Source organism: Heloderma suspectum, chromosome 2 (assembly GCF_057233095.1).
Source record: "Heloderma suspectum isolate Gila_16-S chromosome 2, 16-S_ref, whole genome shotgun sequence".
Taxonomy (NCBI): Eukaryota; Metazoa; Chordata; class Lepidosauria; order Squamata; family Helodermatidae; genus Heloderma; species Heloderma suspectum.
Genome location: NC_139459.1, coordinates 98,123,099 through 98,146,842, shown reverse-complemented (window position 1 = coordinate 98,146,842; position 23,744 = coordinate 98,123,099). Strand labels below are relative to the sequence as shown.

At 45.0% G+C, this 23,744-nt stretch overlaps 1 protein-coding gene across 1 annotated transcript; it reads right to left on the bottom strand.

Moving 5' to 3' along the window:
- Positions 1–5,537: 5,537 nt before the first annotated feature.
- Positions 5,538–13,138, bottom strand: LOC146352525 (uncharacterized). Its single transcript, XM_084834253.1, has 2 exons — positions 12,776–13,138; positions 5,538–7,654 (listed from the first exon to the last, which is right to left on the bottom strand). Exon 2 carries the CDS (start codon positions 7,273–7,275, stop codon positions 5,881–5,883), a length of 1,395 nt encoding a protein of 464 aa, XP_084690379.1. The 5' UTR covers positions 7,276–7,654; positions 12,776–13,138; the 3' UTR covers positions 5,538–5,880.
- Between the last annotated feature and the right edge of the window lie 10,606 nt (positions 13,139–23,744).

The window sequence follows — 23,744 nt, the reverse complement described above, 5'->3', positions numbered from 1 at the left end:
CTGCCTGAACAACCACGTTTTTAATGCACGACGGAAGCTCATTAAAGAGGGGGCATGACGGAGTTCCCTAGGGAGGGAGTTCCACAGAGTGGGGGCCACCACAGAAAAGGTCCTCTCCCTCGTCCCCACCAGTCTAGCTGTCCTGGCTGATGGGACAGAGAGAAGGCCATCCGAGGCTGATCTTGTTAAGCGGCCTGTCTGGTGCTGCTGGAGGCGCTCCTTAAGATGGGCTGGGCCGGAAATATAGGGTTTTAAAGGTCAAAACCAACACCTTGAATTTGGCCTGGAAAACAACTGGTAACCAGTGCAACTCCTTCAGCACTGGAGTGATGTGATCTCGCCGGCAGCTGCCTTTAATCAGGTGAGCTGCCGCGTTCTGTACCAGCTGCAGCTTCCGAACCGTCTTCAAGGGTAACCCCACGTAGAGCGTATTACAGTAGTCTAAACGAGAGGAGACCAGGGCATGTACTACCAATGGGAGCAGATGGTTGGGAAGGAAGGGGCACAGCCGCTGTATCAGATGGAGTTGATACAGTGCTGTCCGGCTCACAGCTGACACCTGAGCCTCCATGGACAGCTGGGAGTCCAAAATGACCCCCAGGCTGCGGACCTGGTCTTTCAAGGGTAGCCGTACCCCATTCAACACCAGGTCAACAGCCTCCTCTTGTCTCCCACCAAAAGTACCTCGGTCTTGTCAGGGTTCAGCTTCAGCTTATTCCTCCCCATCCAGCCACTCACCGTCTCCAGACATTTGGACAGGGATTCTATGGCCAACCTTGGTGAAGATTTGAACGAGAGGTAGAGCTGCATGTCATCCGCATATTGATGACACCGCACCCCAAACCTCCTGATGATAGCCCCCAGCAGCTTCACATAGATATTAAATAGCATCGGGGAGAGGATGGAACCCTGTGGCATGGGGTTTTCTTGCCAGCAATACTGGAGTGGGTTGCCATTTCCTTCTCCAGTGGACCACATTTTGTCAGAACTCTCCGCCATGACCTGTCCGTCTTGGGTGGCCCTGCACAGCATAACTTATGGCTTCACTGAGTTACGCAAGCCCCTTCGCCACAACAAGGCAGTGATCCATGAAGGGGTCAAATCCAATTCACATCCCTAATTTTAAAAGGGGGATATGTACACATTTCATATATATATAGATATATATAGATATAGATATATCATTAATCTGAAATAACATTAAAATCTAAACCTAGATATATGACTAATATGGAAACAGGTGGAAGGGACTTATGAGTGAACACGTGCAACATTGGCACAGACCAAAAATAGACTGATCCATCCATTTCTGCTTTCGTCCACTTGATGCAGATTAGTTACCCCATGATAACTAGGCTGCAGTCCGAAACCCACTGACTAGAGAATGAGTTCCATTAAATTTAGTGAGATGTCTGAGCAAACACACACAGGATGGTGCTGTTAATCACACTGCTGTACTTACACTCAAGAATGATTAATAACTTTGCCAGCTATTCTGGCTTCTGATGGTTGCAAGTATGCTAAAATTCCAGAAGGGTAGCAGTGGTAGCCTGTTACAGTGAACCCAAAGAAAGTGTTCTGTGAACACAAAGAAAGAGGCTAACAGGTGTAGCATAAGCTTCCTTGAGCCACAGGCCACTTCATCAGATGCGTCATGTGTGGGATAACATGGGATCATCTATGAAAGTTTATGCTGCCATGCATCTGTTCATGGTTACGGTGCCACAGGACTTCAAAATGTATGCCACAGGTGTTCCTATTCCATCAACTAGATGATGAAGGCATGCATCAAGCATGCATCAGGTTTTAGTGTATACGGTGAAAAGCATTAAATGAAATGAAACACTTAGCAGAGCCATGCAACACTGTCTTTATTGCTCACTGACAGACAGGAGGTTCGCTTCCTACTTTCCCTTTCAAGTGAATGTTTTTGTGTGTGTTGATATCCGGAAATGAGACCCTCAAAAGATTGTTCTTCGCAGAAAATGAAGCAGGCTTCCTCAGGAAATTAGGAGTTATCTAGCAGCTCCTTATGTGCAAAAGTGGGGAAATTAACCCTGGGCAGAGATGTCTTGGAGTGCATGTGCTCTCTGGCCCTGCTAGTGTATGGCAGCATTCCAGAAAGCAGCTTGATGGAAAATATTGCTGCTGCTGGATGGATGGATGGAGTGCCTGGGTAGTGAGAGCTGCAATTCAGTAGGAGGATCCCAATGCTTAGCCAGTGCCTTGGCACTTCAGTAGATCTAGCCCACATATCTACAAGCTTTGGGTTGGATCCAGATTTATGCTAGATTAACTCACTGGCAGAAGTGGATGTCCCCCTCCTCCTCACAGCAGCCCTTCCAGTTCTCTGAAACTACTACACAGAAACTGAGCTCACACAACATGCTAACCCACACTCAGTGGTTGAGTGTGGGTTGTTGTTTTACCATGGGTTATTGTGTTGTCTGAATGCAGCATGTCCTCCTCAGGATGGCTTGTTAACCATGCTATGTGGCTTTTTTTCCTCAAACAAGCCACCCTGAGAACCCATGGTTTGTTGTTGGGTTGTTCAGGTTGATTAACGCTCATCCCATGGAAAGCACACTGCGTTCAGACAACACGATAACCCATGGTTCAACAACAACCCACGGTTCAACAACCAACATTCAACTATTGAGTGTGGGTCAGTGTGTAGTGTGAAACCAGCCAATGAGTCAGGAGACCCTGCTAAATAGAGTGAGCTCTGGGGGTGGGGGTGGGGGGAGGGGAATCCCCCCAAATCTAGTGGAGGGACCTTCCACAGGTGGAGCCCTTCCTCTTCCAGGAGGCAGGTCCTGGATCCAATCCTCTAGTATAAGGACTGAAAATGTGCCTTAAAAATACTTAAACTGAATGCTGATATATTCTGAGGTTGCATCCCTAAGCATACTGATAGGGAGCAAGCCCCATTGTACTCAACGGGATTTACTTCCACCGAACCACATTCGGGATCATGCTGTCAGCCCACTAACATCTAGGATGGATTCTAGTTACAAACATGAAGAAACACACCCAGCATGAGTGGAGTTATACTAGGGGGGCTTTGTCTCACTTTCTCAACTAAGGGTGCAATCCTATGCATATTTAGACAGAAAAAAAGTCCTAGAATTCCCAGCCAGCATAGCTGGCTGGGGATTGCTGGGAGTTGTAGGAATTTTTTTTCCATCTGAATATGCACAGGATTGTACCCTAAACTGAGTAGCATAATCTAGTCCTGACACCAGAAAAGGACCAAAGCTCAGTTGGCAGAACACGTTTTACATACACAGGGTCCCAGGGTCCAATCCTTATCTCCAGTTAAAAAGGGCCTATAGACATGATGGATAAGATCTCTGCCTGAGACCTTGAAATGTGGTAGCCAGTCAGAGTAGACAGTACTAGATAAATAGTCTAACGTATAATGTAGTTTCCTATGAGTAACCGGAAAGCCATGATATACTTTAAAAATGAAATCCAATGGCAATTGCTGAAGGGATTTCTTGTGTGAACAATCCCGTAGAGAGAAAAGTCTACTGTTCTCAAAAGCAACAGCAAGCACCCCAAAACATCCAAGTCTTGTGGCACCTTAAAGCCTAGCACATTTATTATGGCATAATTTTCCATGGACTTGCTTCTAGCATAAGCCAAGGTTGTCTATTTGGACCCATGGATGGGTAGCTTAAAGCCATCCAACGAAAGGGACATTTTAATAAAGTTGTCCAGCTACTAAAGTGGACACAGTTAAAACTTGGGTAAAAAAAGGAGGATACTGACATGTGCTGCTTGTCATGAGTAAAACTAATTAGAGGCCACTCCTCTTTTGTAGCTGTTTATCCCAATCTTAATTTCCTTCAGAGCAGAAAAATATAAATCCAGGATTATGAATGAGGATTTTAAGTCCCCACCTCTGTTAGGTGTCCCCATGTACCAAAGATAAGTGAAGCCACAGGCAACAAGAATGTTAAATATAAAGATTACTTGTTAGGTACAGCAGTGATTGCAAAATAAGTCTCTTTACCAATGTTTCCGTGAATTGCAGGTCTTCTGTGAAAAAGGGCTAGCAGGCACACAGCTGTGCTACCATCTCCCACACAGATCTGTCTGTGCGTTGCTATTGACCCTTCCTCCCCACCACATTCCTGGCACTCGTATAGGTTGTAAATCCTGCAAAATTACGTTTGCAAAGTTCAGCTGCAAATACTTGTTTAGCAAAGGAAATACCTGACCTTGTTCATATTCAAATAGGTTTGTTTTTGTATTTTTCAAGGAAGAAAGTATAAAAATTATGCAAGCCTCTGTAGAACTCTCATTGTTCAGTGGCCTGCACCACAAGTGTGTGTGCATGTACATGTGAGAGAGAGCTAACACAAAACTCGACATTACTTTAAAAGTCCATCTAGCAACTTTCTTTTCATGTTTACTGTAGGGTAGGTGCAGGGCCCCCAATTACAGATCTTAAAAGCCCCCTACCCTCCATGCCAATCTAGATCAGGGCCCTTATGCCTATGCAAGAGAAAAAACTGGGGGGAAAAGACATAGCTGCTAGACATGCATTCAAAGTCTTAGCCGTGTGTGTGAGCCTGCGTGTGTGTAAGTATATAAGTAAAATAATCCATCATGCCACTGTTGTTATTGCAGGAATCATTCTGAAAATCCAAGAGAGAGGGGGGAAATGCACTTCAGATAAAGAAATGCAGCTAGGAGGGGAAAAAGAAACAGAAAAAAGACTGAAGCAGCAATAGTATGTTAACACTGCTACACAAGAGCTTGGAGTCCAAATTACATGTTACTGATGCAGAGCAGTAGCCACTAAAACAATCTCACTTCTTCATGGTTGGGACCCAGCCATGCCTACCCTTTCTTACTTTTCTATACCAATAGCCAAAGTTCGCTGTATCGTATGAAAGTTCCAATCTCGTCGATTGCCGGACTTCCCATGCCAGCACTGCTGCACACCTCCACTGGGGCTATTGGATGTGGTGCTGGCATGGGAATTAGTCATGTGAGCTGGTTACAGAGTGACGCAGAGCCCAGTTACGAGGTGTTTTTTCAGTGGTCAATATGCTACACTGGAAAATGTGTAGAACACCCTTCCCCAACGTGGTGCTCTCCAGATGGGTTGGATGATGGGAGTTGTAGTCCAACAGATCCGGAGGAAATCAGCATGGGGAAAGCTGCTGTACATTCATAGAACTGGAGATGGCCTTGTACCTAGGTTCAATCCCCTGCTTGATGCAGAAAAGCCAGGGGAAAAATACCCTCAAAATTGGGCCCAGCTTTTTTTTGTCACACATGAGCCTTCTTGCAGCGCAGTGATTGATTGCTGAAAAGGAAACATCTGTTTCAAAGCAACTTGTGTAACTAAATCCTATGAGTTTCAATGGGTTTACAGGAGGGTACCAGGTTGGGAAAGGCTAGTTTCGGCATACATAACTCTGCACTGGATTGGGTTGTATGGCTTCAATCCTATGCGCATTTATGTTAGATAAAAAGTCCTTGCTTTCGGTTTAGAAGAAAAGAATGCCAGGCAGGCAGCAGTGGATCCAACACTATTTTATTGAACGTTTTGCAAAACGGGTGCAGAGCAGTCTGGACCCCGAGACACGTGTGCAAAAGCCTTTTATATCATATCGCTTCTATTGTTCTCACCAGTAACCAATGAAACAGTTAGTACATCGGCTCACTAAGTTAATATCCAATAAACAGTCACTATCAGCTTACCAAGCCGTTAGTCATGAGTGCGTCAGTATGATTCCCTTTTTGCTCCGCCTATATTTTCCCGCCACTCGGGCTCTTACGTAACTTGAGACGCCAATGGTTATGGAGTCTCCTTTTTCTAACAATTCCCTCCTTTAAGTCTTTATTCACGTCTTAAAGCATTTAAAACGGAGTTTCTTTATCAGCACAATAAAGCAAGAGCATCTGTTTTGACAGAGCGGTTTCAATTAACCGCTGGGATAAGCCTCTAGCGCAGGGGATAATGCAACAACCAAATAACACTAAAACTCCTATCATCACTACAAGCGAAATAAGGATTGAGGCTGCTAGGTGTTTCCATTTTCCAAACCATCTCTCCAACCAGTCAGTCACGGGGTTGTTGATCCCTGAATTCTCGGCTAATTCTTCAGACAAGGCGGTGAGACCCTGCAAAGCCCTTGTTACCGTGCCATCTGGGGCAGTGTTGTTAGGGATGAAGGTGCAACACCGTCCACCTAGCATGACACAAACCCCTCCTTTTTCTGCTAACATCATATCAAGAACACGCCGATTTTCCCAAGCCATTTGGCTGGTGGCATCTAGCTGCTCAGCCAATCCTTTTACAGCATCTCGAGTATAGTTTATAAACCTCTGCTGATTATAATAAACGTAATTGATCCAATCTACATTTTTGTTAATGGTCACCCACCAAAACAGGGTAGATTCAAATCCTGCAGAAATTTGATTTCTTCCTTTGAACTCATCTGGCACTCCCCTTGGTACTCCTATGGAGTCAATATATATTTGATCATCAAAAGGGGTTACTGATCGTTTCTGCCGGGGTTGGCCAGTCTTCTCTGCTGGATGGTATGCAATTGAAAAGGGGACTGCCAACTGAACTAACCCACAAGCTCCGGACCAATTGGAGGGCAATACCTCATACAACTCTAGGCCACCACAATACCACCAGAGATCAGCTCGTGGGATTGAAAGGGAATTATTCCTAAAGCGAGTAGAATTAACACATCTTACTTTACTCGTCAGGTTCCCTATACGCCCCTCTGTGTCTGCAAGGTTTCGGTGTATGCATCCGGTATGGTTTCTTCTTTGCAGGAAGACTGTGGAAGGTCTGACACGATCCTTTGATTTGAGTGGGGGGTATAATTTATTGAGGGTTTGGCATTCCTCCTCTCCCCATGCATCAGGGTGTTGGAACAAACGGATCACGCAGGTGAGGAGGGAAGGAGTGTCCCATCCCAGTGGAAAGGGCAGCACCTTTGCCACAGATCTCCCTGTGGCACAAACAAAACAGTCAGACTTATTTAAAGACTTGGCTGTATACTTTATCCACTCTAACCACACATTATCAGTTTCCTCTGTTATTGGGATCCCTAACCTGGTTCTCCAGGGACGCCTCTCTTTCTCAGGGATCTGTACCAGAAGTGGTCTGAGGGGTGTTGGTGTGACATTTCGGGGTTTTATCTTAAAGCTGTCAAGCCCAAGTCCTTGAGGTATCACCATCCACGTTAATATTTCTTTAACCAACATTACCAACACCACCCACAATACTTGCTTCATATTACAAGTTTTTTGTAATTCGAACCCGAGCTTTTCCCAGATGTTGTGACTTGTATATTACAGGCGATTGTGGCTCCTGGATGGCTTCTTCACCTGTGTCCTTGGCAGCTTCCAGAGGGGTGCCAGGGAGCAAAGGACCGTTGCCTGTGTCCTCCTGTTCTTTCCAAGTGACAGAAGGAAGCGAGGGTCGCTTAAATGGCTTTATCCGGCTGCAATGTGTCCATTTACTAGAACCCACAAGCTTTACACACGAGTGGCTGGTTGGTCCCACCAAATAAGGCCCCTCCCACCCTTCCTTTAAAGCTTCTTTATTCCACTTTTTCAGCAACACCTCGTCTCCCGTCTGGAAGAGATGGATAGGTGCATCTAACGGCAGTCTCTGAAACGGAACGGAATAAGCTCGTAGCTGTGAAAGAACAGACTGTAGAGAAGTCAACTGATCCCTTAGCATCTGATCACCCACCTCCCACTTGACTTCCTCCCTCCTTCCGCAGTGTACCCGAGGCGGGAACCCAAACATCAGTTCAAAGGGGGACAATTTTATGTCCTTTCTTGGCATCCTTCGAAGCTTCGTTAAAGCTATTGGCAGAGCCTCAACCCAAGTGAGCTTCACCCCTCGTTGGAGTTTGGTTAAAGTCTCCTTGAGGCTCCGATTGATTCTTTCAACCTGCCCACTTGCCTGGGGCCTCCAGGGGCAATGTAAATGCCACTCTATTCCCAGAGCTTGTGCCAGCCCCCGTGTAATAACTGAGGTGAAATGTGAGCCCTGATCGGACTCTATAACTTCGGGCAGGGAGAACCGGGGCACCACCTCCTGTAACAATTTAGCAACAACAGTTTTAGCTTGGCAGTTCCTACATGGAAACGCCTCTACCCACCCTGTCATTTGACATACTATTACAAGCAAATACCTGTAACCCCTACATGGTGGCATCTCAGCAAAATCAATCTGCACCCTCTGGAAAGGATAGTAGGCCCATGGTCGCCCTCCTTTTGGAGGAGGGGGTGCCCTGGGAGGGTTGGTTTTCTGGCAAACTTCACAGGTTGCGGCTAGTCGGTGGGCGCATACAGTTAAGCCAGGGGAGACAAACAGCCTCTTGCAATAGTCGATCATGGCTGATGCTCCAGGGTGTCCAAGAGAATGGTGAACTTGCTCTAGAACAACCCTCTGCAGGGTCTGTGGAAGAAGCAGTCTTCCATCTGTCATCTGGATCCATCCGTCATCACAGGGACTTATTCCGTGTTCTTGTGCCATTCGTAACTCAGCAGGGGAGTATGTGGGGCGCTCTTTTCTTTTGGGTAAAATGAGGAATGTTCCTTGGATTCCCTCTCTGGCTGCTCTTTTTGCGGCCTCATCTGCCTTCTGATTTCCCTGTCTCCATTTTTCCTCTTTTTCTTTCCCATGGGCTCGGACGTGGACAACAGCTACTTGTGAGGGTAGCTGGAGGGCATCCAGAAGATCCACTATTAGGCCGCCATTAGCCACTGGAGATCCGTTTGCTGTAAGGAATCCCCTCTCTTTCCACAGTTGCCCATGAGCATGCACAACGGCGAAGGCATTTTTGCTATCGGTATAAATATTTACTCGCTTTCCCTTGCTGGCTTGCAGGGCTCTTGTCAGGGCTACCAGTTCAGCGGATTGGGCGGAGAAATGAGGAGGCAGCCTTTCCTCACGCACACTCTCCTCTAGAGTAACGACAGCCGCGCCTGTGTAGCGCCTTCCATCCAGCATATAGCTAGATCCATCTACAAACAGATCTCTGGCTCCCTCTATTGGTTCATCCTCAAGGTCCGGTCGGCCTTTGGTGTCCAGGTCTAATACTTCAAGGCAGTCATGATCTGGGAGTCCTGATCCGTTTGTGCCCAGTAATGTTGGCAGCAGTGTGGCGATATTAAAGCTGGAGCAAGCCTTAAAAGTGAGGTTTTCATTTGTTAGTAAACCTATTTCATATCGGGAATGCCGGGCTGGGTTGAGAAATTTGCTTCCTCCTCCTGATCCCAAAATTTGTGGCACTCCATGCGGCACCCAAATTTCAATGGGTCCTCCCATTGTCAATTTCTCCGCTTCAGCGCAAACCAGAGCCGTTGCCGCTACTGCCCTCAGGCAACTTGGCCATCCTCGCGCTACGACATCTAGGACCTTGGAGTAATATCCCACTGGTCTCCAAGAGGGCCCTTTTCGCTGGCAAAGCACTCCCGAAGCTATGCCCTTATTTTCATGCACATAAAGTCTAAATGGCCGGCTGGGATTTGGTATGGCTAGAGCAGGTGGTGACACAAGAGCAGCTTTAAGGCTGAGAAAAGACTTATTCATTTCCTTAGTCCATTTCCATTTATCCAGTCTATCTTTCTGCAGCGCCTCATACAGCGGCCGCGCTGTCTCCCCATAGTTTGCTATCCATAGTCGGCAGAATCCGGTCAGCCCCAGGTAGGCCCTCAATTCGCGGGGGGACTTAGGGACAGGAGTGTCACGGATGACTTCAACTCTTTCTTGCCCTAGGCTCCGAGTCCCCTTAGTTATGTGGTAGCCTAGGAATTTTACAGTTGGTTGGGCCAACTGTACTTTTTCTTTTGACACTTTATACCCCCCCCCTGCTAGATAGTTGAGGAGGGAAACCGTCCCACTCAGGCACGCATTCTTGGCCTTGGCTGAAATCAAGAGGTCGTCACAGTACTGGAGGAGATGCACCTCTGAGTGCTGCTGGACCCAGGGTTCGAGATCCTTTTGGAGCTGCTGGCCAAAGACCACCGGTGAGAGATTCAGCCCCTGAGGGATGACTGTCCATGCTAATTGAACTTTTGACCCCCCCCCTGGGCTTTCCCATTCAAAGGCGAACAAAGGCCTTGAATCAGGGTGGAGGGGGATGCTGAAAAAGGCGTCTTTTAGGTCTATGACAGTGAACCAGGCGTGCTCTTCCGGAATTCCTACAAGGAGGGTGTGTGGGTTGGGGACCACAGGATGGGGGGCCTCGATCTGCTGATTAATGAGCCGGAGGTCTTGCACTAAGCGGTAGCCCTGGCCCCCCCCTCCCCTTTTTGGCACAGCGATGATGGGCGTGTTATAGGGAGACATTATCTCAATGAGCCGGCCTTCTTCTCGGAGCTTTGTTATTACTGGTTGTAGGCCCTCCTTTCCTTGGCGGGAAAGGGGATACTGTTTCACATGAACAGGCCTCGCTCCCTCCTTGAGGGGAATTTTGTATGGTGCTGCCGACTTGGCACGAGAGGCCCCTCCAATCCCGGCCCAAGCTAGAGGGTTGACTCTGTTTTCTATTAAGCTCCAGTCCTCGGTGGCCTCTGGGATGGATTCTTCTGCAACCTTCAAAAGGGCCATTTGGTAGTTACTACTCTGCTGTTTAGGGAGCCGTATCTCCATCCTTCCGTCAGGAGTAAAAGCAATCTCAATTTGGAGTTTAGTCAATAAGTCCCTCCCTAGCAATGCCACCGGACAGGAGGGGGTACAGACAAATGCATGTTCTAGGTGTGTTTTCCCAACCTTGGTGAACAGGGGACGAGAGAGGGGCACTTGGGTTGCCCTTCCCTCGACCCCCATTATGGTGGTGAACCCCCCACCTCCCGTTGGGGGCTCACTGAGGGGGAGGACGGACAGGGCGGCCCCTGTGTCCACAAGGGCTTTGTAGGAGCGGCCCCCAACCTTTATTTTGACCATGGGGTCCCGTCTTGCCTCAGAGACGGCTAAGAGGGGGCCGGGCCCCGGTCTGTCCTAATCTCTTTCCTGTTCATACAGAACTCTCTGCGCTTCTCCCGTATTTTCCCCTCTCTCTTTCTGCTTCAAAGCCTCACAGTCACGCTTCCAGTGCCCCATTTTCTTACAAAAGGCACATTGATCTTTCCCCAGGGGAGATCCTTTCCTTCCCCCTTTCCTCCCCTTCCTAGCTCCCTCCTTGTCAGGTTTAAGAACCGCAGCAAGGAGCTTGGCCTGCCTTTTGTCTTTTTCTTTTCCTTCTTCTTCTTCTCGCCTCTCATAAACCTTTTGAGCTACTTCAACTAAAACTCCTAAGTCAGCTGCCAACCCTCCTTCAACTTTTTGCAACTTCTTTCTGATGTCCTGGCAGCTATTTCCCACGAACTGAGTCGTGAGGATCCTTAAATTATTTGGATCATTCAAGTCAATGTCTGTATATTTAGCGAAGGCTTCCCTCAGCCTTTGGAGGAACACAGCAGGAGGTTCGTTTTTGTCTTGCTTTAGAGTCAGGACTTTTTGCAAATTGGGGGCCCTTCTCGCGGCTTGCTTCATGCCTGCTAAAATGAGTCGAAAATAGTCAGCATGTAAGCGTCTATGTGCCGCTGTGGCCACCCCCCAATTGGGTCGCCCTGTGGGCAGAACCTCCACCGTCTCCTCCTCAGTTGCTTGGGGATTTTCCTCCCTATACTTGGCTCGTGCCCCTGCAAGGATGGTTGGCTTTTGGCTGAGAAAACAGGTGTTCAATAGCATTTGTGTATCGTCCCATGTGGGGTTGTGAGTAAGCCTCACATTCTCCATCAGAGACAGGAGTGGCCCGGGATCCTCTTCAAAGGAGGGGTTAAATTGTTTCCAATTATACAAATCAGATGTTGTGAATGGGACATAAACAAACATCGTCCCTTGAGGATGTTGGGCGGTAGGGTCGGGGACTTCTCTGATGGGGAAGGTGAACTTCACTGGTGGTTGGGGGTCCTTTCGCAGGTTGTAGTTAGGTCCCCCTTTTGCCTCTCTCTGTAGGACCTCCAATTTTTCCTCTAGGGAATATAGACGATCTTGGAGAGTGTCCTGGCGTTCAACTAGAGGGGTGGGGTCCTCCGGTACTATTTCATGAGAGGGGTCCTTCTCGGGGGCATCTAACCGCTGGGCGGGCCCCTCAGGAGAGGGTGGTGGTTGCAACGAGCGCCCTGCGACGGCTGTCCCGTAGGGAGGAGGAAGCAGTAGGTCCTCCGGTGCCGTGGCCACGACCCTGGGTGGTCCTTCTTTCGGTGGTTTCCTTTTGACCACCATGGGAAGGGCAAGGGACATGCATTTAACAACCCACGGAGCAGGCCTGCCGCCAAGGGGCACACAAGTTGCCCACGAATCAATATAAGGGAACTGGTCCCAACTTCCCCTCTGTGCTACTATTGTTCGCACATCAGATACCAAGGTTGGGTCAAAAGACCCCTCGGGTGGCCATTTGGGTTCTAATATTGGCCATTCCCGGGTGCAAAAAAAGACAAGACGATCCTTTGTCATCTTAGTTCCATAATCCTGCTTAAAATGTGACCAATTGCGCAAACAACACTCCAAGGGCGTATGGGACTTCTTCGCAGACTTAGATTGGGACCCGCCCATGACGGTGGGAATTTCAGTCAGCAATTCTTGCGCTTCGCCCTCCTCTGACCTAGCCCGTCTCCGGGGTAAGGAAATGCAGATCGGGGCTCCCCACTCGCTTCGCCCATAGGCGTCTCACACAATCACAAACACACCACCGTCCCGCGTTTATCCCCTGATGTAAGCTGTTTCACTTACCCCAAAAGCCTCTTCTGTCCCGCCCGCAGCTGCGTCCAGCTGCTTTATTGATCCACTGCCGGTGCCTAAAAGGAGTGATCACGTCTCCCTCTTCCTCTGGCGTTGGTCCCCAGGCACTTCTGCCGCCACCGTCGTGAGGAGAAGGCAGTATAAAACAACCGCCTGTGGCCACTTCTCCTCCGCGGCCCCTCGGCTCAGCGCGAAGGGGACGCGCCCCGAAGCAGGATCCGAGTCACGGCACCAAATTGTTAGATAAAAAGTCCTTGCTTTCGGTTTAGAAGAAAAGAATGCCAGGCAGGCAGCAGTGGATCCAACACTATTTTATTGAACGTTTTGCAAAACGGGTGCAGAGCAGTCTGGACCCCGAGACACGTGTGCAAAAGCCTTTTATATCATATCGCTTCTATTGTTCTCACCAGTAACCAATGAAACAGTTAGTACATCGGCTCACTAAGTTAATATCCAATAAACAGTCACTATCAGCTTACCAAGCCGTTAGTCATGAGTGCGTCAGTATGATTCCCTTTTTGCTCCGCCTATATTTTCCCGCCACTCGGGCTCTTACGTAACTTGAGACGCCAATGGTTATGGAGTCTCCTTTTTCTAACATTTAGGAGTAAGTGCCATCGCAGTCACTGGGGATTATGTCTGAATAAACACACATAAGATTTCCTTGTAAGATAGGATAAAATTGAGTTGACCTGAACGGAAACATTTTTAGTATTGGATTGCAGTTTTTATTTCGGATTCATACATATTGTACATATATTGACATTACATATCGTATTGCTTAATCTACACAATTTAGTCAGCAGAACTGAGCACAATGAATAACACTTTTCCAGATTATAGGGAAAACCACATTATATTATTATTAGTATAATTACCACCAGAACAAATCCAGCACCAGGAGTGAATATCCCCTCCCAACATTATGTGGTGAGGTGGTGGTGGTGGTAGCCTTCCATTGTTCAAGTGGAGGAGTGCCCAGCCTCTAAAAAGGTAAACAGAATTTTACAAATATACAGTATAACGATCTGATTCAACCAAAGTGCGGCACTTTTCAGTCCTATTGATTTTAATATGTGGAGGAGCAATCCCATGCTCCCTGGGAGGGTGGCTGAGGAGATATAAGATGCTTTGGACCTCCCTTTTCACCTGTGATGGAGAGGGAAGTCAGTCACTGGAAGCCTCCCCAATGTGGTGGTGGAAAGCTTTGCCACCGTTGCTGTACCACTGGTGGCGAGGTCAAAAAATTGACCGTTCCAGTGGGGGGAGGAGGGGGAATGCCAGGATCCACAGGACCCTAAGCTCCATAATTCACCTAACACTGCCCCCCCCAAGAGGCCCAGAGCTACACTGGCCTTAGAGCAAGCATAATAAAATAATAAAATCAAAAATAATAAACCAGTCAGCCACTGGGCTTTGAATGTGGTGGAGCAACCACCATGGATTCTCAAACACACACACGCGCGCACACGCGTGTACACACACACACACACAAATAGGATTGCTTAGCCCAACCATATGCTTCAATCACTCCCACTAAAATCAAAGGGTCTTCCAAATCCTTACTTTTGGCTAGAAGTTGCCCCATATCTTTAAATAGTTGCCAAACTGTATGGGCATAATGGGGGGGAGGTTCTGTTGCTCATCATGTGTGATGTCAAGGCCACTATTAGCCCATAGAGTCCATACATGCGATCACAATCCAAACTGCATAAATTTGTAGTTGCCATTGGTGCACAACCTGAGGGAGATACCTTTTCCACAGTAACAAAATGGTGCATTTAACCCACAACAGAAATGATTTATTTATTTATTTATTCTTAGGCAAGACATCTGAATCCTCCACAATGACATTACACTTTTCTCATTAAAAAAAAGACAGCTTTGAAAAGCCCCAATACTTGGTTATGAGCACTTAGATACATGATGTGGGGACGGACTTAACATGGATTGGATCCAGACCTTGCTCCTGCCAGTGGGAACATCTCCTGGGTGGACTTCTGCTCCTGATGGCGAAAGGGTGGAAAGGTCACATTTGCCTGTTCTGCCAACCACCCCTTGCACCCTCTGAAAATCTGCTCTGGAGGGTAGGGTCCACAAGGAGAAGAGGGAACTGGCCAAAATAGTCTTCACACACCCCTTTCACCAGCAGGATCCTTTACTAGATTGGAAGCCTTCTGTGACAGTTGACAGACAGTAAAGTCTGGATCCATCCCTATATGTATAAATGAGCATACAGGTGTAAGTATTCTATTTCTTTTTAAAGAGACAAAACTGAGGATCTTTTTTGCTGAAGATTGCTAGATAGTAATTAGTATACGTAACTTCTATAATTAGACATTAAAAAAAATCTAAAAATATATATTTGTGAGCAAAGCACACTTTTTCCTTTAAGCTCTAGAACATCATCATACTGAAAAGCCTATTTTATTTTAAGAAGGCATTTGTCTTATATACCTTCTTAACCTTCAGTGTTTGAGATTTGAAACATCTAATATTTGATAAAGAAAAAATAGTTTTGCTTTAAATTACATGTACCTGTAACTCAGTTATGACATGTGCAGCCTGATCATATACACAGTTAGGTGTGCTTCAATCCACTGAAAACAATGCGCTTAGATGCACTTAACTCATAGGATTGGATTGAAAGGCTGCAATCTTAAACATGCTTACTGTGGAAGAAGCCCCACTGAATACAGTGGGATTTACCTCTGAGTAAGTATGCATTGGCTCAAGGCATAAGAAAGCCAAAGTCATAAGACTGAAGAACAACTCCCATTTTGGAGAAAAATAGGGTTGACAATGTTTAAGCTGCCACTTGTATCTGTGCCCTTAAGAGCAGTTTGCAGCAGCAGTTTGCAGTTAATAATGTTTATCACTGTGCATTGAAAGCTTCATCTGTTGAATTCTGCAGATGAAGCTGCTAATAAAGGTATAAGAGCAGACCATGCTGTTTTTTCTGGTCAGCTGGCAACCCTATTTGAAAGGTTACCCTCAAGGGCCACAGTCCACTATAGAGTTAGGCACAATTTGTATCACTCAAATCAGTGGAATTGTGCCCAATTCTATGTTAGATTGTTAGCAGATTTTCAAATTTAAACGCCATAAATATACACTATTTAAGTTATCGCATAATATCCCCCCAAATAAAATACTAACGTTTTCAGACTGGAAGCATTCAGTAGATCCTCACAAAGTTGTCAGATCCATTTGCTCAACAGGAGATAGTGTTGTGGCAGACAAAACAATGCAATAGACACTATGCCCCAAAATACAATGTCAGTACAAACAAGCAACCTGTACATATCTACCCCAGTCCAGAGCTCCACGTACACTCCAGTGAACATATCAGGCTCTTGTGACCATTCACTTTAATAGGGAGGAGCACCTCCCAAGTGCACAAAACTTTGTGTGTGCAGTGCTGCTTCCTTCACTAAATGGAATGGGGATGGCTTTGCGAGCAGAGAATCTCCATGTGTTCATTAGCACTCCTGTGGCCACAGGAGATGGCTGAATGTGCTTAGCTACTGTATCTATTAAACAGGCATTGGTGGAGGAAATCCTGCACTGCCACCATCCTCTCCCATGAGGATTCTTAAATAGTTATAGCATCACTAGTTCTGAGTTGAGAACCAATACAAAGTCGATTATGAGCTTCAGGAAACACATATCAAATTCTTTGAATGTTGCAAGTCCTCCTCCGGTTTTCAAAACAGAGTCTAAGTAGGAATCAAGCAGCACTCAAGGGAGGCCTTGGGGCCTAATTCACATTACCTTTTTTTGAGGTAGAAGAATCACCGCAAGGTTTCTTTTACTATTAAAATCCATGTGATAAAAGGATCTTGTGAAAGGACACCTTCATGGCAAAATGGCAAGTAACTGATTGTTCAAAATGGTTGTTTCATAGTACAAACATTTCAGAGATGAGTACACATGAGGAAGTGTACTTGGGATAAGGGCAAAAGACCTGTATCAATGATCCCACTTTTGTTCTGGGTTGCATAGCCTGAATACCTGCCAAAAACATGAGTTCATGGTATTGGGCATATTGAAAAATTCAGACTGAGTATAATCTCAGCATTCTCAAATATCTAAAACGGGCAGGCAGAAGGTAGATCTCCAGATGTTTTGGACTTCAAACCCAGAAGCCCCTGCCAGCCTGGCCCAATGATCAAGAATGCCGGGCGTTGACGTTCAAAACATCTGGAATTTACTTTCTGCCCACCTCTGATCTAAAAGATGGTGTGAAATGTCTGATGATAATTTGGGGTCTACTCTTCTGTAGGAATCAGTGCTCAATACTGCACAGGATTGGCACTAACAAGACATGCACTATTCTCAGAACTTCAAACTTATATTAAGGAAGTATGCCAAGCAGTGCAAATACTGACACATAAAACAAGGAACAAATTAACATGGTGCTACATCAGGATTGGAAGAGAGCACTTACGAGAACCTTTGGCAAATGGCAACATCTGTTCTGAGAAGGGGCCAAAATATTAGATGGCAATTCAGAAATGCTAAAAGAAATATATAGATGCCCAAACTGAACAGGATGACAATCTCAGGAGTTGGTAACACATGATTTTTATCCTTTATATGCTTTACCAAGATATAATCTTTAAGCTGTGTATGGATATGCGTAACTTGAATGATGAACACCCTGGGAAAGCTCTCTGTGTTTTGTAGATATGTACTGCTCTCTCTTTAGGGGTGATCTCAGGGTAATGATTTCCTGTTTGCAGCAGAAATCAGTTATGCAGGACAATGATTGTCTAACCCCCTGTGACATCACTAGAGTGGACACACACACACACACACGCACGCATGCACACGCGCGCGGGGGGGGAGAAAGAGAGAGGCTCTCTTTCTGAAACAGAAAACTTTAAAAAAAAAGTGTAAGCACATGATTTTTAAGCAATACAAATAGATGAATGTTCAAGTTCCTAAATGTTAATGTTGTGCTTTAAAAAGGTGTTTAAAAGACAGATAGCACATTAAAAGCATGGGAGAGGGGCAAAACCGATTACTGAATTAGTGGTTGTTTTGCTCATTTGTATATTTGTCAAATGGGTTGTAAAGATGCCGTTTCAGGCAGGGGCAAACCAGACTAGAGCTGCAAAAGGAAACAAGACCAGCAAACCGCAATTCAAGGTCTGTCTTTAATAAACAGCAAGATGTAATTCACTAGAGGTAGGCAAGTCACTACCAGAGTGTAGTGGCACCATGACCTCATAAGATGTGGCTGATAACAGCTAACTCATATATGCAGCAAAAAACAAAACAAAAAACCTATTTGTGCCCTGACATTTCACTAAAAAGAATGTCCTCCCTTCATTTCTTTCTGTCATGATGAAGCCTGATTCAAATCCTTTTTAAAAATGCAACTGGCTCTTCCATCAGAGGAAGGGAACCTTCTATCTATCTATCTATCTATCTATCTATCATCTATCTATCTATTATCTATCTATCTATCTATCTATCTATCTATCTATCTATCCATCCATCCATCCATCCATCCATCCATCCAGCTAGCTAGCTAGCTGATCCATCCATCCATCCATCCATCCATCCATCCATCCAGGGCAGGGTATGCAGTTGATGGGGTGCAGCTACACAGACATGGGTTGACTCCATCATCAAGGGCACCCATGGGACAAAGTAAATTATCTGCAGTCGAGGACACCACTAGGATGCATGTGTGTAAAATTTTACTCTCACTACACAAACTGGAATTAGCAGTGGCAGGGGCAGATTTAGTACCCTTCAGGGAATTTCTTTACTTTCTTCCACATAAAAAAAAATGGCTGCAACCCTCTCATATGGAGAGAAATAAAGTTCGATTCAGAATAATATTAAAATAGAGGCAAAAACTCCTTTGATCAGCAGTGGTGGCTTGGATGTTGGGATTGCAGAAAGCTCCATCTTTCCCTTTTGTCCCTCCCACCACCCATTCACATGCCCCTTCCTTTATGAGATGAACTATTGTTGAGGGTGAATGTGAATGATATGGCAACCAAAGGACTCTCCACTACCACCTCTGCCTATCATAATGGCTATTGATGGTTAATGATTAAAGATGGTTAGCAACAATGACACCAGATGCCACTGAGTTATATCTATGTCTTCTTCAGGCTGTCTTTCCACAGCAAGATAGTAGTAATGGGCAACTTACCAAGTGTATTATACATTATTATTATTCTTTATGCTATTTAAGTTAGGTCTCTTAGCATTGCAATTTTTGATTAAATAAGATACATATAACTCATAGCAATTTCTATTCTGTAATATGGACTCATTGTCACCACCACTTGAAAAGCTAGTATGTTTCAGAATGTCTTTCTCCTTAATACAGCAATGTTTCTCTGTCACTGTATGGTGCTACAATTAGCAATAGGTGGTACAGAAATCAATTTCAATCAGAACCTTCATTCTCTCTTGTTGTGCTGATGTTTCAGCATACTATTTGGTCATCTCAGTATGTACTTCATCTCTTCACAGCAAGGGTGGGCAATTTGTCTTGGCCTACAACTCCCATCATCCCTCACAATTTGGTTATGCTGGCTTTGGCTGATGGGAGTTATAAGCCAAAATATCTGGAGGGCCACAAGTTGCCCACTCCTATCATACAGAAGCCTTTCAGTCTTGGATCCCATTGCAGGCCATACAGGTTCTCATAAAGGAGTGTTCCCTCCTCCACCCTTTGTGACCACTAGTTTGTCTGTCAGCTTCCTGAAACGTCTGTTTCTTAGTGACATATGCTTCCACACAACTAAGAAAAAATATTTCATTCTTATTCCTGGCTCAGTAATGAGCAAGAGTGGTCCTGCATAGTGCCTATGATTTAGATACAGTGAAAGAAAAAATATACCAAGACATTTTGGGAACAAAAGAGTGGAAGGATAGCTAATGGTGGCAAACCCATATGAAGGCTTTGAAGCACATATGGAGCGCCACGGCAGCTGGGCTCCCCCATCCCCCTTGAGAAATATTCTGTGTTCGGAATTTCTTTGCTCATTCACAGAGCAAAGAAGGGAGCAATCTGAGTCTCTCCTTGTACAGAATTCCGTGTGCATATCAGAGCCCCTTTAATGTGCACTAGAGCCACTGGACTGGGATGCATGTGTGAAAAAAATCAATATTGTTATAGTAGAAGTTAACCTCTCTGGCTTTGGCTAGGCACAGATATGTTGATATGTTGAAGACAAAATGGAACAACAAATCAAACCAGCAAAATCACAGGTGAGGCACACAGATGCCAAAATAATTAGGAATGGAAAAATCCATAATGAAAGAGATTTCCTTATTGCACATAACGCTCCTGAAGATAATAAACACCAAGCCATATTCCACGTGTCACTGCCTATTTGGTGGCAGCAGCAACGCCCTTTTTTTAATCTCAGAAAGCTCTGAGTGATCAGACAACAAAGACTGCAATCTACTAGGAACAATTCTTGCACAGACTTCATGGAAATAAAAAGGGCTTGTTTGTGGGCAAGAAGATCCTGGAAGATTGTGCTCAAATGAGAAGCCAAAACTGTCCCCATCCTCGAGGCCCAGGTACATTGAACAGATGAAAATTCTCTTCTTCGGTTTGCCAAGGAAGTTAGGGTTTTCCTTTCAGCTTCATGTCGATGCTTTAAAGAAAAAAAAAGGTGGAGGGGACATTTAGTTCAGTGTATATTGAATGTAACATGTACATCCATCCAAAACTTCCCCTAAGGGGCAGAAGGCAGCACACATACACAAAGATCTAAAACAGTGCCCCATCTGAGTACTGCCCAGGCCCAGACAGTCTCAGCTAGCTAGCTAGCTAGCTTTTATTTATTTATTTATTTATTTATTTATTTATTTATTTCATTTATATCCCGCCTTTTTTCCTCCAAGGAACTCAAGGCAGCATACATAATTCTCCTGCTCCTCCATTTTATCCTCACAACAACAACCCTGTGAGGTAGGTTGGGCTGAGAGTCTGTGACTGGCCCAAAGTCACCCAATGAGCTTCCATGGCCGAGTGGGGACTAGAACCCAGATCTCCTGACTCCCAGTCCAGCACTCTAGCCACTACACCACACTGGCTCTCTTTAAAAGCAGAACTACTTCAGACACCTTCCAACCACTTTCTGTACACCATAAATATGCTTCCCTGACCTTCACTCCTCCTTAAGTTAAGGTCCAATCATGCCAGGGGTTGAGCATACTGCTGTCTTTTGTGTCAACGGTTTGAGTCAACAAATAGGCAATCAAACAGAAGGAAAAGATGCAGAGGTCCCTAACTTAAGCAATCAGGTAGTATTTTGATGGCTCGTTTCTGAAAATACCAACATCCATGTCAATGTACCTAATGCAATCATAAATACACAACACTTACACACAGCAGCAAGAATGGTCAGGTTCTCTTAAGAGCATGTTTTTTTCAATGTGACTATGCCCATCTGGTGATAATTATTTTGGAATTCATTTATAGTTTATAGCTGCAAAGTTGTAAGCATTTAATTACTACATTTATTCTAATACAGGGCTGCACAACTTGTAACCTACAAAACTGAAAACAGACATGTCTTATGGCCTGACAGGTATTTGACAATGGCTGACTATATCTCTTGCTTAGCATGCCATTTGACCTCACTGCTTACATTTTTTCCTGTATATGTTGAGGATAACACTTCATGCATTGGATGAAGTGGGATCTAGTTAGTCCATGAAAAGTTATGCTTGGATAAATCCATTAATCTTTAAGGTGCTACAAAATTCTTTGTTTTTCCAGGCTAACATGCTCCCTTCCCAAAGGTTTATCTGCAGGACACCTTACATGGCAGGTAAGCTGTGCTCAGCTTGATGATACACTGAAGTTGTGCAGGCCTCCTCTAATAAATACTCTTTTGCTTTGCTTTGTTCTAGTCATCCTCCCCAAATGGACTTAATTAAATTCTACATGCCTTAAGAACATACGAGGCGCTGTACTGGTTCAGATCAAAGGCCTATCTAGCCCAGCATTCTGTTAACACAGTGGCCAACCACATGCCTATGGGAAGCTCACAAGTGGACATGAAAGCAATAGCACCTTCCTGCTTGTGTTCCCAAGCAATTGGTGTTCAGCAGCATACTGCCTCTGCCCATGGAGATAATATAGGAACATAGGAGCTGCCTAATACAGAGTTAGACCCATGGTCCATCTAGCCCAGTACTGTCAACATGGACTGGCAGAAGCTCTCCAGTGTTTCAGGAAGGATTCTTTCCTAACCCTACCTGGAGAGGATGAGGATTGAACCTTGGATCTTCTGCATGCAAAGCACATGCTTTACCACTGAGCTACAGTTCCTCCCCATGATAAATGACCATCATGACTAGTACCCACTGATAACCTTATCCTCCATAAATTTGTCTAAACTACCTTTAAAGCTGTCCTAGTTGGTGGCCTTAACTCCATCTTTCTGTTTTTGCATCCCCCTGTGCAGGTTTCTTATTCCTGTTCCTATTTGCATAGAGATGTGCGTGGCTTGCATGAACACACAAGCAATTGGTCAATTCCAGATTCCATCACCTCTACTACTTATCCAAAGAAGCTGTTGCTGCACACCTATTCAAATATGAGCATGACTCAACAATCTTTCTATTTCTGATAATGGTAACCAGAAAATCAGCCCTGAGTTAATTGCTTATTTGCCTGTAATGATATGTTTGTTGAGCTGTCTTCTTTCTGCTGCTTACCATCTAGCTGTCAGTGCAAACCTGGTCTCTGGTCTCTCTCTGGCTCATTTCCACCTAGGAAGGCAGGGCCCTGTCTGACCCCAACTACAAAGGTTCCTCCTCCTGCTGAAGGTGCCTGGACCATCAGAGATGATGATGATTACTGAGTTTCTTTCAAGATGTATCTACCTTCCCACTCCTCACATTGTTTTGAGCTCTGGTCCTTTTACTTCTGTCCCTTCGGTGCTTTATAATGGAACAGTAGGGGTTTTATTAAAGAAAGACAGTAGTGCTACCTATCCAGGCACATTCTCAGTTGAGTTTAACTTTTTATTTTTACCTATTAATACTTTTGGCTTCCTTTTTCACTTCTCCCTAAGATGGGAGTTCTCTTTTCTCTACTACCTATTATGCTTTTCTCTTTTTAAAAAATATACTCCTTAAGAACTAACCTTTTCTCTCAATTTTCCTCCCCATATATTTTCTGTTATATTTTTATATACTTAAAAAATGGAGAAATGGAAACAATCAGTTTCTCATGCTCTATAAATTGCACATTTCTTTTGTGAGTTCTCTCTCATTTTGACCTTTGGGCCCTCTTTGCTCTTGTGCTTTGTCAGTACTTCGATTGTAAGCCTTTCGGCAGAAATGCATCTTTTTTCATTTCCATAGATAACTTAGTTTATTTTATGCAACAGACAGATCATGATGATGGTGATATACTTTAATCAGTTAGCTAGAAGGACTAATGAGCTGACTCAGTATAAGGTAGCTTCCTATGTTCTTTGTCATCACCATAAAGTAGGACTGGTTTCTTTAAAGTAGGACTGGTCCAATGGTTAAAGTGAGGAAATGGGAGAAACTATGTTCAAGGTCCACAGACGTAGAGCCTACGCATGAAATATCCATCCCCAACATATAGTGGGGGAAAGTCATGAGACGAGGCATTAGAAACTATGGATAAAAAATATAGGGAAGAGTCAGTGCTTTCCTTCTCTAACAGCTGTTAGACACTTTATTTATGAGCTACTACAAGATGTAATGTCATCCAGTATAATCACTGATTAATAAGAATGGTATACCGATTCCTAACAAGCAATGCTTGAGCTACTCCTAAACAGTTACATAGATACACAGAGACAGCTTCCACCCACAGGCTGCATCCTCCTTACAAAAGCCAGCTTTCAACTTAATAAATACAACTTTATATGCATCTGTCAAAAATGAAAGACAAGAAGAATACTTGTTCTATGCATTAGGGCCTCAAATG